Raw genomic sequence first — 15429 nt, 5'->3', positions numbered from 1 at the left:
AATTAAAAAATAAAAATAAAAAATAAAATAAAATACTGTAATTTATTTATCCATTTGTCAATTGATAGACATTGATGTTTTTTCCAGTAATACAAACAATACTGCAGTGAACATCACAGTGCATAGCTTCCTGGCAATATGTCTGAGAGTTACCTTTAAGATAAATAACTAGGGGCTCAATTGCTAGATATTTTCCAAAAGGTATTTCAAAACTGAAGGTACTATGTAGGTACACCTTCAATTTTACTAAATCTCTTTTAAAAAATTAGTAGAACAGCTGTACCAATTACACTCCCAACCAGAAACATATGAGAATTGCTCTTGTACCATACCCTCACCTATGCTTAGAGAACTAAAATAATAACTCGTTTAAGCCTCCCAACAATTCATAATAAAGTGTCAAAAATAAGGCCCTAAGAAGTTAAATAACCTGCCCAAAATTTCACACATTACAGTGAGTGTAACCTCTTTCCACAATCTCTTTACTTAATACTTTGCACTTCTACCTCTGGCATGGCATTCAATCCAATGGGGTCCTACAGCCACAGTTTCTGAATTCAAATTCTATCTCTACCACCTCCTGTGTAATCTCTACTTCTAATTCAGTTTCCTCATCTGTAAAATGAGGATATTATTGATGTTATATGATTGTTTGAGGAATAAATTAATTATACTCTTAAAGCACTTAGTAAAACATAGCAAATGCTAACTTTTGCCAATCTAATAGTGTGAGATAATTACAGTTTTACAACCTCAATGAAGTTTTGATGGGCATTTTTGATCATGGTGAGGTTGAGCAATTTTATAAGTTTTATTGGGTATCCTGTCCTTTACCTGTTTTACCTTTGTCTTTTATTACTGGATTTCCCCCCTTTTCTCTTATTGATTTGTCAGAGGTTCTTTATCAATCCTGGATACTCATCTTTGTGAATTAGATTATCTATCAGTATTTCCCTAAGTACCTGTCTTGTCCTTTTCACTTCTTAAATAATGTGTTTTGCAGGACAGAAAGTTTTTAATTTAATGGACTTAAAATTTACCAATCTTTTCCTATAATATTTATGCTGTCTGAGTTTCATTAAATACATTCTTCTCTACCATGAGACATACTGGAAACTATCCCCCTATATTTTCTCTACAAGTTTTCCTTTTCACAACTGGGTCTTTAATCCATCTGGAATATTTTTAAATGTGCAGGTATAGTATAAGGCAGGGATCTAATTTAATTTTTAAAATCAATTCTTCCAGCATCATTTTTTTGAATTTTTTGTTTTAAAACGTTCAAAGCAGTATACTCTGAACAAAGTCACCAATTTTTAACATTTTGCCACAACTGCTTTGTCTCTCACTTAAGCCTTGTTTTTTTGTTTGTTTGTTTTTTGCACTGAACTACATTCTAAAATAATTACTAACCTTCAATCCCTACAGAACTTTAGCACCTATCTCCTCAGAACATGGACACTGCCTCATACAACCGTAACACAACTCTCAAATTCAAGAAATCTAAAATTGATATAATACTGCCTTGGCCAGGTGGCTCAGTTGGTTGGAGCATTGTCCCATACACCTAAAGGCTGCGAGTTTGATTCCCGGTCGGGGCAAATACCTAGGTTGTGAGGTCAATCCCCAATTGGGGCACATACAAGAAGCAGCCAATCGATGTTTCTCTCTCACATTGATGTTCCTCTCCCTCCCCCTCTTCCTTCCTGTCTCTCTAAAATCAATAAACATATCCTTGGGTGAAGATTTTTTAAAATAAATTAAAAATAAAATTAATATACTATTATCTAATTATACTTCATGTAAGTTTCATCAATTATTCCATTAATGTTTTTTACAGAATTTTTTTCTTCTGATCCAGAACTACACACTGCTTTTAGCTATCATGTTTCTTTAGCCTTCTTAATCTGAAACATATAAACATCCATTAAATCAAGATTATTGTCATTCAATTCTTCAACTTCTTACTTTTTGTTGTTGTTTACTCTAACAATCCCTAGAAAATGTGTAATTCCCTGTATAAGATTTGTTCATTTCTACTTAAATTTTGTTATTTTCTTTATGTATACTGGGACTAGATTATTAGATACATGTAAGTTTAGAATTTTATAGCTTCCTCCTTAAGTTTTACTTAAACAGACGTCTGGCCAAGATGGAGGCTTAGGTAGGTACATTCTGCCTCCTCGCACAACCAAAAGAAGGAAAACAACAAATTTAAAAACAAAAAAATAACCAGAACTGCCAGAAAATCAAACTGTATGGAAGTCCGACAACCAAGGGGTTAAAGAAAAAACATTCATCCAGATTGGTAGGAGGGTAGGAGATGGGCAGCCAGGGCAGAGAGGACACGCAGCAAGGAAGCACCTGGCAGACTGGACGGTCCCACACCTCTGTGTGGATAAACCAGAAGGAACAGCTGGAGAATGAGACAGACCACACAATCCGGGGTTCCAGTGCAGGAAAAGAAAGCCTAAAAACCTTTGGCTGCAAAAACCTGTGGCGGGTGTGGCAGCGGGTAAAACACCCAATCTCACAGGAGAGTTCATTGGAGAGACCCACAGGGTCCTAGAACATACACAAACCCACCCACCTGCGAATCAACACCAGGAGGGTCCAATTTGCTTCGGGTAGCAGTGGGAGTGACCGAAAGCAGGCTGAGAGCCAAACAAGCATCACTGTTCCCTCTTGAACTCCTCTTGCACATACAGCATCATAATGCAGTTACCTGGGTTGCCCGCTCTGGTGAACACCTAAGGCTCTGCCCCTTACAATGTAACAGGAGCGCTGAGACAAATATGGCCCAAATGAAAGATCAGATCAAAGCTCCAAAAGTTGAACTAAGCACTGTGGAGCTAGCCAACCTATGAGATGCACAGTTCAAAACACTGGTAATCAGGATGCTCATAAAAATAGTTGAGTATGGTCACAAAATGGAGGAAAAAGTGAAGGTTATGCAAAGTAAAAGAAAAATATACAGGGAACCAACAATGAAGGGAAGGAAACTGGGACCCAATTAACGATTTGGTGCAGAAGGAAGAGATCAACATTTAACCAGAACAGAATGAAGAAACAAGAATTCAAAAAAATGAGGAGGGGCTTAGGAACCTCTAGGACAACTTTAAACATTCCAGCATCCAAATCATAGGGGTGCCAGAAGAGGAGGAAGAGCAAGAAATTGAAAACTTATTTTAATGAAGGAGAACTATCCCAATCTGGTAAAGGAAACAGACTTCCAGGCAATCCAGGATGCTTCCCTTGTTTTTTGAATTCTTGGTTCTTTTTTCTGTTCTGGTTGAATGTGTATTTCTTCCTTAGGTTCTGAAATGTTGATTTCGATCCCAGCTTCCTTCCCTTCACTGTTAGTTCTCTGTAGATTTCTCTTTACTTCACTCAGTGTAACATTCATTTCTTCCTTTATTTTTCCGTACTCAATGAGTTCTGTAAGCCTCTTGATCACCAGTGTTTTGAACTCTGTATCTGATAGGCTGGCTCTCTCCATTTCATTTAGTTCTTTTTCTGGGGTTTTGTTCTGTTCTTTCATTTGGGCCATATTTCTTTGTCTCAATTTGGCAACCTCCCTGTGCTTGTTTCTGTGTATTAGGCAGAACTGCTTTGACTCCCTTAGTAGCATGGCCTATTGTCAAAAAGGCACCAGTAAATTGTGTGGGGCAGAGCCTAAGGTAATTGCCAGGGTGCATCAACCTGCTTCACCACTTAATGGTTCTGTACATGGGGAGGGCTTGGAGAGAGCCCTGTGCCGCTGCCTGGCTTCTGTAGGTATGCCTGGCACTCACCCTGTTTCCAGTCATTTCACCCACTCCCTGGATTCCACTGGCGCCCTTCCAGCTGTTGCCCTGGTGTTCAGTCCCAGAATGGGTGGGTTTGCGTACATTTTAAGGCTGTGCAGGCCCTTTATGCAAGGTTTCTGAAAATCCAGCAGTTTCTCCCACCTCCCCAACCCCACTGGTATTTACAGCCAGAAGTTATGGGGATTTATCTTACTGGTGTTGGAACCCTGGGCTGTGCGATCTGGCCTGGGGCTGGGATCACTCACTCCCAAGGTATCCCTCCTGATTTTTATCCACCACACATTAACGTGGGACCACCTGTGCCCATTCCACTGCCGCCACCATCTCTCTGAGCCACACTGCATCTCCTTGCCTCTCTGCCCAGTCTCCGCGTCTCTGCCTCTCCTACTCATCTGGATGAATGTGGCTTCTTTAAATCCTTGGCTGTCAAACTTCCATACAGTTCAATCTTCTGACAGTTCTTGGTGCTATTTGTTCTGAGATTTAGTTGTAATTCGTTTCGTGGTTGCGCAAGGAGGCAAATCATGTCTACCTACACCTCCATCTTGACCAGAAGTTGTTTACTAGTCATCTTGATTCAATAGATAATCAAAATGAGATTCAGGAAGGTGAGATCATTTGCCCATGGTAACAAAGCCACTGAGAAGTAAAATCTAGCTATTTGACTCTAAATCCCAATCATTACCAGTAAGTGATATTGCCTAACAAATAAATATTGTAACTGAAAATACACTAACCAAATACTGATGGCATATTCTTCCAAAACAATTTTAATGAAAAATGACTTACAGATGAGTTGCAAGAAGTTTTTAGAAGTTTAAGTGCAAATGCAAATATTTAACCTATTTATGACAACTTTTCAAAATTTATTTTCTTTGTAACCTTATATATATATCACAGTATAAATTTTTAAAATATTTTTATTGTAAAATATAATACAGATTATGATTTTACTCCATGTAAAGGCTTTTATAATCACATTATCATACTGTAAAGTCTCATTAATTTAAACTAAAACATTTAAAATATTAGTTTAAAAGTTAATTGACAATCATAGTTAGTAGTTTCTGGGTCTGCCCACCTAAAAAACTTTATCTTAAGATATGGTTTAGGGGGTGGGTGGGGCAGGGGAAACTGGTGGTGGGAAAATGGAGACAACTGTATGTGAACACTAAAATAATAAATTTAAAAAATTTTAAAATATCTAGCAGAAAGTATCTATAAAAAAGATATGGTTTAAATAAAATATATATTTTTACATTACATATATATTCCCTAAGGAAGGCTGGAAGCCCCAAAAACACTGTCTCATGAATTTTATGTAAGTCATGCAACTTAATTTCAGAAATAAATATCATTACATTGTTATATCAGGCTAATAGGAATTAATCTCAATCAAGAATGCCAATAACATAAAATGCACACATTAACATTTTAATAGAAAAAAAATTAAAATAGATGAAAAAGAAAATAAAGTCATTTTACTGTTAAATTTCTTCAAAGTTCTCACTTCAAAACTTAGCTAGAATTTTAAATAGGTAATATATTCTTTTTTCCCTTACAAAAAAAATAAATGCCTTTAAAAACACATACCTCTTTCCTTGTTTACTTTGTTCAAGTAAGTCCACCTTCAACTTTATACATTCCTCTTGGGACTTCTGCAAACTTTGTTCCTTTTCAATCACCATTTTCTGACTCTGCTCTAATTTATCTTCTGCCTCTCTATAAAATAAAGGATATTTTCTATAGATTATTAAAGAGATTATGCCAGTAAGCACAAATAGTTCAACATTAGGAATTCTGTTAAACCACTGAGTTAAGAGAAATGAATATTTAAACAGAGAAAAAGGCATACTTATCATTTACCAGCTTAAGAGTTTTAATAAGGAATAAAAGAATACTTCCATCAAATTATAAATATATAGCTTACATCCTATTTCATAGTCAGAAACAAAAAGCATTACAATATAGTTTAGGGACTAGATAAGAATGACTGTTATCACCACTACATCCAACAATTTTTTTCCTGACAGTTGCAGAAAAGCAAGAATGAAAATATAATAAGTATAAATAAATGAAAAAGACAAAATTCTTTACCTGGAAAATCCAAGAAAATCAAATTAAAAATTGTTAGACAGTAAAAAAGTATGACAAATAGTCTTAACTACAAAACAATTATATTACAGAAAAGCAGTAGCCTTCCCATATACTACCAATGAACAAAACAAGAACTCACAACCCAAAATATACAATACTTAGGACTAAACATAAAATATGTATTACAAAGAAAATCACAAAATTCTGATGGTCATGAAAGACAACTTTAGTATACATCTGAATCATCTGCAGGACTTTTTAAAGCGTAAGATTTTTCCCTGACCAGTGTGGCTCAGCTGGTTGGGTATAGAGCAAAGGGTTGCCAGTTCTATTCCGGGGCAGGGCACATACTTAGGTTGCAGATTCGGTCCCCATCCCGCCTCCCCATTTGAGGGCCCGTGTGAAAGGTAGCCAATCAATGTTTCTCACATCAATGTTTCTTTCCCTCTCTTTCTCCCTCCCTTCCCCTCTCTCTAAAAATAAATAAACAAAATCTTTTTTAAAAAAATATTTCTGGGTCCCACCTCTCACAGTTTGTGATTCAGTAAGTATGTGACAGGACCTGAAATTTGCATATCTAACAAGTTCTTAAATGATGCTAACACTGCTGGTCTCAGAATCACATTTTGTGAGTCGCTAAAATGGAGTAACATGCTATTTAATATATATATATTTCTCATTTCAAAGCAAAAGAGGATAAACTATAAATTGTCTGATTCCTTGCATTTTATTTCTTGAACTCCCACTGAAGTGCTGGATACATAGTACTATGTAGGGCAGGAAATGAACTAGTTCATATTTAATAAAAACATGTAAATAAGCATCTAAGTTTAGATTTAGTCTTTTTTCAGTCCCCATACACTGCATGCCTCCTGTAGCCAAGAAGAGCTATGACGGACTAAACACAGATTGAAAACATTCTAATAGCCCACTACAGATTTATTGGGGCAGAGAACAAGATGTAACAAGATACATCAAAAAGCAGAAGCAGAAAATAAAAATTTTAAACCTATAAAAATTGTATTTACCTCAAAACTTTATCTTGGGCTGAAACTTCTGCTTCCAAATTTATAATCTGTTCTTCTAAGATTGGCACGTTGGCTGCCTGTTGTTGTGCAGATTCAAGCATAGATAACTAAAACAAACAAGAGAGACTATATGGTGGAATTGATATTTCTGCCTGTTCTTTTTTCTATTTTTAAAGTTTTCTTTTTTAAAAGAAATTTTCAACAAATATTATTTTAAAGAGATAAAAAATTTTTATTTCCTTTGTATAAAAAAAACACATAAATTGATAATCTTAAGATTTTAAGAAGTTCTGACTTATCTAAATACACAGATATGTTTCCCTGACTCATTATCAGATACTAAATTTATACAAAATTGATCCCATAACATATTGATACTATATTATCATAACAAAAATTAAACATAACACTTCAAAGCAATGCAAGGAATATTTTTCCAATTATAAGTCTTTATGCGATTATAATGATTTTCTCTTGGCAAAGTCACCACTTCAAGAAACATACTTTTGCTTTTGACTGTGTTAATTCAAAGTGGACAGATTCTATTTTAGTCATTAGAGAATGATTCTGTGACACCAAACAGGCATTCTGTTGCCTAAGCTTATTAAGTTTCTCTCGAAGACTTTTGATCTCCTGATCCAAGGGGGTAGATGATGGAAAAGGTATCTGAAAAATGCAAAACAACAATCAATTTTGATTGGTTCATTAAGCATTACATGTAATTAATGGAAAATGATGAACAATCATCTAAGTAGCTCAAAAAATGAGTTAAGATATTTAGTGAGGGTTGGTGAGGAGATGTGGAAAATTTAGTACTCTATCTGCCACTGCTAGTGGATATGTACATAAATAAGCATGACTTGGAATTCTGGAAAAGTTTTTAGTGTTACCCAGTAAGCTGAACATGCTGAGACTCAACAATTTTACTTCTTGGTAAAAATCTGACAGAAACTTGTATTTTTGCACCTGAAGATACACAAATATTCATAGCTACATTGTCCATAAGAGACAGTGAATGGAAATGACCCCAATGTCCACCAACAATAAAATGAATATTAGATAAAATATTCTTTGAACAGTATACATATTTATATTACACTCTTGAATATATAAATATTTTACAATTATTTTTTTAAATTTTCATAAGGGTTGAAGTTTTCAAAACTTGATTAAATTATTTTGAACAGTATTTTTATGCAGTTCAAAGTCAAAACTATATAAAATAAAAAGTACACAAAGAAGTCTCATTCCCATCTTTAATAGTTACATAACCAGTCTTATAAGTTTCTCATTTATAAATTTTTACCACCACTCATACAGCAAAAAGGAGGAAACACCTTATATAGGAATTATTAGAGTCTTAATTAAATCTAGCCTTCTAGTGTTTCCACATGCACAAACAAGCAATACAAATTAACCATGCCCTCACTGCCTAATGCAAAAACTAGCACACTATATACAGTCAGCCCTCCATATATACCATTTCCATACCCAGGAGTCAATGAACCATGAATCAAAAATACTGGAAAAGGGTTTTTGGTCTAGATGGCAGCTTTGGTAAACATGGCTCACCTCCTCAAACAAACACATAAAAATTTCAACTAAAATATAGAACCACCATCACCCAGAACCATCAAAAATCCAATTGAATGGAAGTCTAACAATTACGGATTAAAGAAACCACATCCATCCAGACTGGTAGGAGTGGTAGAGATGAAGAATGGGCTGGTGCCACACCCATGCGTGGTGGATAAAAATTCATGAGAGAGATCTCAGGAGAGAGATCTCAGGAGTAAGAAGTCTCAGCCCCTAGCCAGGACCCCAACCCAGGGTTCCAATGCCAGGAAGAGAAGTCCCCATAACTCCTACCTACAAAATCAAGCAGAGAGTGAGTAGAGGGAATAAACTTCTTTAGTCACAAGCAGCTCCTCTTAAAGAACCCACACACGGACTTAAACAGACTCACTCCCTCTGAGTTCCTGCACTGAGGTAGCAGCTTGAAAGGCACCAGTGGCATACAGGGAGGAGCTGAAGTGTCTGGCAGCAAGGGGAGAACAGGAGGACAGCTTTCTCTCAGACAAAAAGACAAGAGGCCACTGTCCCCTTTCTGTACTACCACCAACCCCCACCACCACCCCCAGCAGAGCCACAGACCTGGTAGGCGAGTGCCATATCTGAGACTCCAACCATCTGGCTAACACTGTTTGCCCTGCCCTGGAGATCCCCTGAGACTCTGTCCCACCTAATTAACCAGCGCACCCAAAGTGTTAACCGTGACTTTTCCATATGAATGGCTGGTCTTGGCTCACACTTCACAACTTCCCAAATCCTATCAAACAAGCAACATCCAGGCTCAGTGAGCCTCCTAGCCCCGAACCCCTTACCTCTAAGTGGCCCCAGGACCAGCCGTAGCAGCAGCCAGCCTAGGTTCACAGCTTAGCTTCTCCTGGGAATCTCCAAGCTCAGCACAAGTAGCGGCCATCTCAGATTGCTTAATAGGTCATGTAGGGTAGCCCTGGGCAGAACTTGGCCTCAACCACCCAGGAAACCCCAGGGCAAATACAGACAGTGGACACTTACAGACCATGTCAGAGCACTACCACCCTACCCCTGCACAGCTGATCCTCCACAGATGGCAAAGATTGGTGGTCAGTGGTCACAGCCAGTCTTTGTAGCTGACTAGCTTGAAAAAGCCCTCACATTGACCTGCCAACAGAAATCAAGGCTCAACTATAAAAGGAGGGTGTGTACTCAGCCCACAAAGATGATGCATTTCAAGTATGCAGCTTGGGTGGTAGGGAAGTGTGTGAGCCACTGGACCCTATAGGACACCTACTAAATTAAGCCACACTACCAAGATACAGAGTCAAAGCATCTCCACCCAATACATAGAAACAAACACAGGGAGGCTGCCAAAATGAGGAGAAAAAGAAACATGGCCCAAATGAAAGAACAGATAAAAACTCCAGAAAAAGAACTAAACAAAAATGAGCAATCTATCTGATACAGAGCTCAAAATACTGGTTATAAGGATGTTCAAGGAACTCGGGAGGACTTCAACAGCATAAAAAAGATCCAGTCATAAATGAAGGATTCATTAATTGAAATAAAGAACAATGTAAAGGGAAACAATAGTAGAGTGGATGAAGCAAAGAATCAAATCAATAATTTGGAACATACAAAAACCAATCAATAAGGACAAGAAAAAAAGAGAATCCAAAAAAAAAAAAAGAGGATAGTGTAAGCAGCCTCTGGGACAACTTCAAGATATCCAACCTTCATGTCATAGGGGTTCCAGAAGGAGAAGAAAAAGAGCAAGGAATTGGAAATCTATTTGAAAAAAAGTAATGAAAGAAAACTTGCCTAATTTGGTGATGGAAATGGACGTGCAAGTCCAGGAAGCTCAGAGAGGCCCAAACAAGATGGATACAAAGAGGCCTACTCCAAGACACATCATGATTAAAATGCCAGAAGTTAAAGAGAGAATCTTAAAAGCAGCAAGAAAAAAAGAAGTTAGTTACTGAGAAAGGAGATTCCCATGAGACTGTCAGCTGATTTTTCGAAAGAAACTGTTGGCTAGAAAGGGTGGCAAGAAATATTCAGAGTCATGAAAAGCAGAGACCTACAGCCAAGGTTGCTCTACCCAGCAGAGATATCATTTAGAATCAAAGGGCAGATAAAGAGCTTCCCAGACAAGAAAAAACTGAAGGAGTTCATCATCACCAAACCATTATTATATGAAAGGTTAAAGAGACTTATTTAAGAAAAAGATCAAAACTATGAACAATAAAATAGCAATAAGTACATATCTATCAGCAATTGAATCAAAAGAGCAAGCTAAGCAAACAATAATAGAGATAGAATCATGGACATGGAAAACGTTTTGATGGTTGCCAGACAGGAGTTGGTGAAGGAGAATGGGCAGAGGTGAGGGGATTAAGAGGTACAAATAGGTAGTTACAGAATAGCCAAGGGGATGTAAAGTACATTATAGGAAATGGAATAGCCAAAGAACTTATACGTATGACCCATGGACATGAACAATGGTATGGGGATTGCCTAAGGGAAGGCAGGGGAGCTGGGTGGAGGGAGGCAAAGGGGTAAATATTGGGACAACTGTAATAGCATAAGTCAATAATCAAAAAAATATAAACTAAATATATATACATATATTTGGAAAAAACGTTACCTGTTTGCTAACATGTACTATGTTAGTTATGTTAGGCCTACAATGTTTGTGTTTATATTGAACATGTAGACATTTTTTTGTCCTTTCCTATACAATTGTTTGCCCAGCACTTACATTGTATTAGGTATTATAAATAATCTAGAAATGATTTCAATTATATGGATGTGCATAGGTTATATGCAAAGGCTATACCATTTTATATGAGCACCTGCAGATTTTGGTATCTGCAGAGTATCCTGAAACTAATCCCCCAAGGATTCCAAGGGATGACTGTATATCGTTCTATCTTTAGCACTTTTTGATTAAACAATATATCCTAACAATCTCTCCAAAATCAACTCAGGGATTCTTTATTTTTTTCATTAGCTGCAGTGTCCATTGCATGTTTACTCAACCGATTCCCCATTATTGAATACTTGAGAGCTATTTCCAATCTGTTCAGAGAAACAATGCCTCATTTTGTACTTATGCACATGTACCTGTAGGGTAATTTTCTAGGAATGGGATCTACCAGCCAAGGATAAAACACTGGTGACTTTGGCAAATGTTAACAAATGTCTCTCCATATTCATTGTATGGTTTTGCATTCCTACCAGCAATGTATTATATAAGAGTACCTATTTCTCTCAAATTCTACCAACAAAACAATATCAAACATCTGGATGTTTAACAATCTGTTAGGTAAGAAATGATACCTAAGTAGTGTTTCATTGTGAATTTCTCTTATTATGAGGGAGACTGAACATCTTTTTATTTGTTTGAAGATTGTTCTAATTTCCTTTTCCATATATGTCTTTTGCCTATTTTTCTATTGCGTTGTTGATCTTTTCTTCTTTTTAGGAGCTCTTTACATATTAAAGAGGTTGGCCCTTAGTCTTTAATAGACATTACCAATTTTTTCCCCCTCCAATTTGTCATTGGTCTTTTGATTTTACTTAGGTAAAACAAAATGATTTCAACTAAGGCATAAATATGATGGAAAAATAATCAGCTATCTGAATTAGGATAGAGATCAAATTTCCCAGAATAACATAAGCTTTGTAGACATGAAATTTGAAATTATTTTCCAAAATGTAGGCTCAGTCATATAATTTTATTAAGCAGCTTCCTTACATAAAGAAAACCTCTCACTTATTGGCTTTCTGAAATGGTAAGAGCAAATATTTATCAAAAAAGATCATGATGTGCATATGCAGTCATTCATATATATTTGTGCTGACAGTGGGGTAATAAAGAACAGTATAAAGTGTGGAAAGGGAGATAAAAGGGTTGAGTAAGAAAGAAGGGTAAACACTGGGAGGTAGGTAACATGATTAAGTAAGAAAGAGGAAGAAAGAGCATAAGTTCCAGAGCAGAGAAGATATAGCTAAGATCATCCACAAAATTTAGGTATAATAAAAGAAGAATAAATGCAATGCTATCACATAACACCCTGACCCAGGTTAAACAGTAAGTATATTTTAACCACTTAATAACTGATTGCCTATTATGTGCATGGTATAGTGCTAAAATCAAGGGGGTTATAATTTATTTGAGAAAATAAGACATTTAATTTCAAAAAGCAATAAATATAGAAGTTCAAAAATATAATACACCAAATTAATTACTTTCTTTTTAAGATGAAACAAGAATCATTATATTTAAATTTAAATTCACAAGTCTTGAGCATTGTAGTAAAAGACTATGTAAAACATGTATAAGGCGTTTAAAGAAAAAAACTCAAAGAAAAAGTATTTTAAGTAGGTCAAAAACTAAATCACTTTTAAGTATAAAGGTCTAAAAACAATAACCTTATCTCTTGGTTGTTTCTGAAAATCAGTGCTGCTACTGGGTATTTTACAAACTTTTTTATAAGGTGAGTAATTCAAAAGTCCAAGATGGCTAGGCTGAGAAAGATCTTCCAGAATCAGCCTTTCAGACCTTGAGGGATTAGAGGCATAATCGGAATTTTCACTTGGACTAACACTAGAGAAAAAAGAAAAAATTCATTTTAGTTCTTAGTTTATGAATTCAATCCAAATTTCTATACATGAAATAAAAAAAGCATCTGAAATGCTGCTGGAAATCAGATTAACACTTATGAATTTAGGGCAATGCTGCAACTAAACTTTAAATAAACCATAATTAATTTTAAGCTAACAATCTACATATTTCTAGAGCTTCTATGCTAGAACTACTTAAGTTTCAAAAAAGCAGTCACACGAACAGATAAATAAAGCCCAAAATATATATTTCATATTGAGTTTTTATATCTATAAGGTGTTTTCTTAATATGTAAATGATCCTCTAATATTTCTATTTTTTCCTAAACTGAGTTATATTCAAAATTATAAGCATTATTTCCTATTCTAGAGACATATTAGACACAATTCATAAATTTTACATTCAAAAATTAAAGTCATACTCTGAATTCTGTGATTTTCCTTAAATACCTGGATAACTCTTCTCCTAAACTCTGCAAACTCCATTCTGTTATCTTCAGTTCATGTCTTAAGGAAGCAACATTTGCAAGCAAACTTTCTTCTTCATTGTCTTTCTTACAGTAGATTGATGAGTTAGGTTCCATTTCTGCAAAAAAGAAATGAATTTCTAGTCCTTTGCTGGAAAGAACCTGTGATGTCTAAATACTCTCACACTAATAGAGTTTAACTCATTATTCTTCTATTTCAAATGTTGTAGAAACTTTAATGGTGGTTTAAACAACAACAAAAAACAGTTAACTTCTCTCCAAGTGTAAAGCCACAATGGAAAGTTCTACAGAATTTCAATGAATCATTTTTTCATCATAGTTAGGGTCTAGTTATTATAGTTCCCCTTTTCTGAGCACATTTACTATTTCCAACAATTGTGTGAACTAAGTACATATTTTTATTCCATGTTAAAGATGAAGAAAATAAGAAGACAAATTAAATAATGTACTCAAGGTCACACAAACTGTAAAGTGTGGAACCAAGATTTGAACCTAAGTCCTCAGGACCCAAAGACCTTTTAATTGTCACACTGAAATTTCCTTGTTATAGATCAATTTCAATATGAGGTGTATGAACTTACATATTCATATTACAAGCTCTGGATATCTCATAAAATTGGTATCATTACAGCCATTCACATTTGCTTAAAGGATATTTATTACCAGATAAAGATATCCCCTTCTCCCATTCATAATGGTTACAAATTTAAAAAGTACACACACCCACATTACAACCAGAGATCAAAATGACCTTTGACCGGTAAACTCACAGAAACATATGAAGGAAAGCTTTTGTTTCTTTAGCTGAAGTGTATCTCTAGGGTTGTGAAATTTTCTACTAAATATCTTTGCACATAAAACTCGTGATAAAGGGCCACAACTTATTAAAATACATATTCGTAATTAATACAATTAAATGAAGGTTTTATCATCTCTACTACTCCTATGTCCTTCTGCCTAATATTAAAATTACATTCCTTTCAGGAACCATTTACTTTTGTCATTGTAGCATCTCTCTTTCATCATCCTTCTAGAATTTTAACCACTTCTCAAAATCCAAATAGCAAGGAGTCCCGTGAATTACTTTCAGGACTGTAAGGCACTTAGATAAGTTCAGTATTTTCAGTGAATAAATGATTACTAAACTGCCCTTCCTTCCTCTCATTCAGCTAAAATAGTATGACAAGTTATTCTCAGATGTGAGAGTTAAAAAAAAACAAACACAAAAACCTCTCACCTTATTGGAACAAACTATGGCAAGAAATTAATCGGGATACTATGTAAGCTTAGAGAAAATGTTTCTTTCCTTTTTCCCCTTTTGTTTCCACAAATTTGCTTCTGCTTAAGTGACAAGACTCTTCCAGACAAAAGTCAATGGATCAGGTCCCCATTCTGCTTTATCTTTTCAACATCTCTAGCTTCCTGCAGGATGGTGAAGGAAAAAAAATGATAAAATTTGGGTAAATTCTAAAATGTCATTCGATATTATGGTTCAACTAAATCAGATGTCCAACATCTTCCGTGTACTTTCACGTAAAAATTCTCTAACCCTTCTAAAAGTATCAATGAATACATCTGATATTCAATTTTTTTTTCCTAGTAAGCCATTTATTGTCAAATGAAGATTCCTCCTCCTTTCAGTAGTCTTGAAAGTCTATCTTCACTGCCTGTACATATGTGGAAATGCACATGCTAGCTACTGGCCCTGACGTCATCTTTTGGCTCTAATAACAACGCGTTTGTTGCTGTTCACACGCACAACCATCGCAACGAAGAACAAGTACTCTGTATGTAACAGGATGGGCTGTAGGCGAAAAAGATTCCTGTATCAAGAAC

General features: G+C 35.6%; 1 protein-coding gene across 1 annotated transcript in view; it reads right to left on the bottom strand.

Moving 5' to 3' along the window:
* The window catches only part of CCDC18 (coiled-coil domain containing 18), a 100371-nt gene extending 86659 nt beyond the window's left edge, over positions 1 to 13712 (bottom strand). The window contains exons 1-5 of the mRNA XM_054592183.1: positions 13556 to 13712; positions 12914 to 13088; positions 7439 to 7600; positions 6935 to 7041; positions 5403 to 5531 (exon numbers count right to left, since the gene is read on the bottom strand). Of these exons, the coding sequence (XP_054448158.1) occupies positions 5403 to 5531; positions 6935 to 7041; positions 7439 to 7600; positions 12914 to 13088; positions 13556 to 13689 (707 nt within the window). The 5' untranslated portion in view covers positions 13690 to 13712. The remainder of the gene's footprint in view (positions 1 to 5402; positions 5532 to 6934; positions 7042 to 7438; positions 7601 to 12913; positions 13089 to 13555) is intronic.
* Between the last annotated feature and the right edge of the window lie 1717 nt (positions 13713 to 15429).

This window comes from Pteronotus mesoamericanus, unplaced genomic scaffold (assembly GCF_021234165.1).
Source record: "Pteronotus mesoamericanus isolate MK-2021 breed Mesoamerican mustached bat unplaced genomic scaffold, CSHL_Meso_final scaffold_31, whole genome shotgun sequence".
NCBI classification, from domain to species: domain Eukaryota; kingdom Metazoa; phylum Chordata; class Mammalia; order Chiroptera; family Mormoopidae; genus Pteronotus; species Pteronotus mesoamericanus.
Note: the sequence above shows the minus strand (reverse complement) of the source record. Positions and strands in the feature narration are given on the sequence as shown.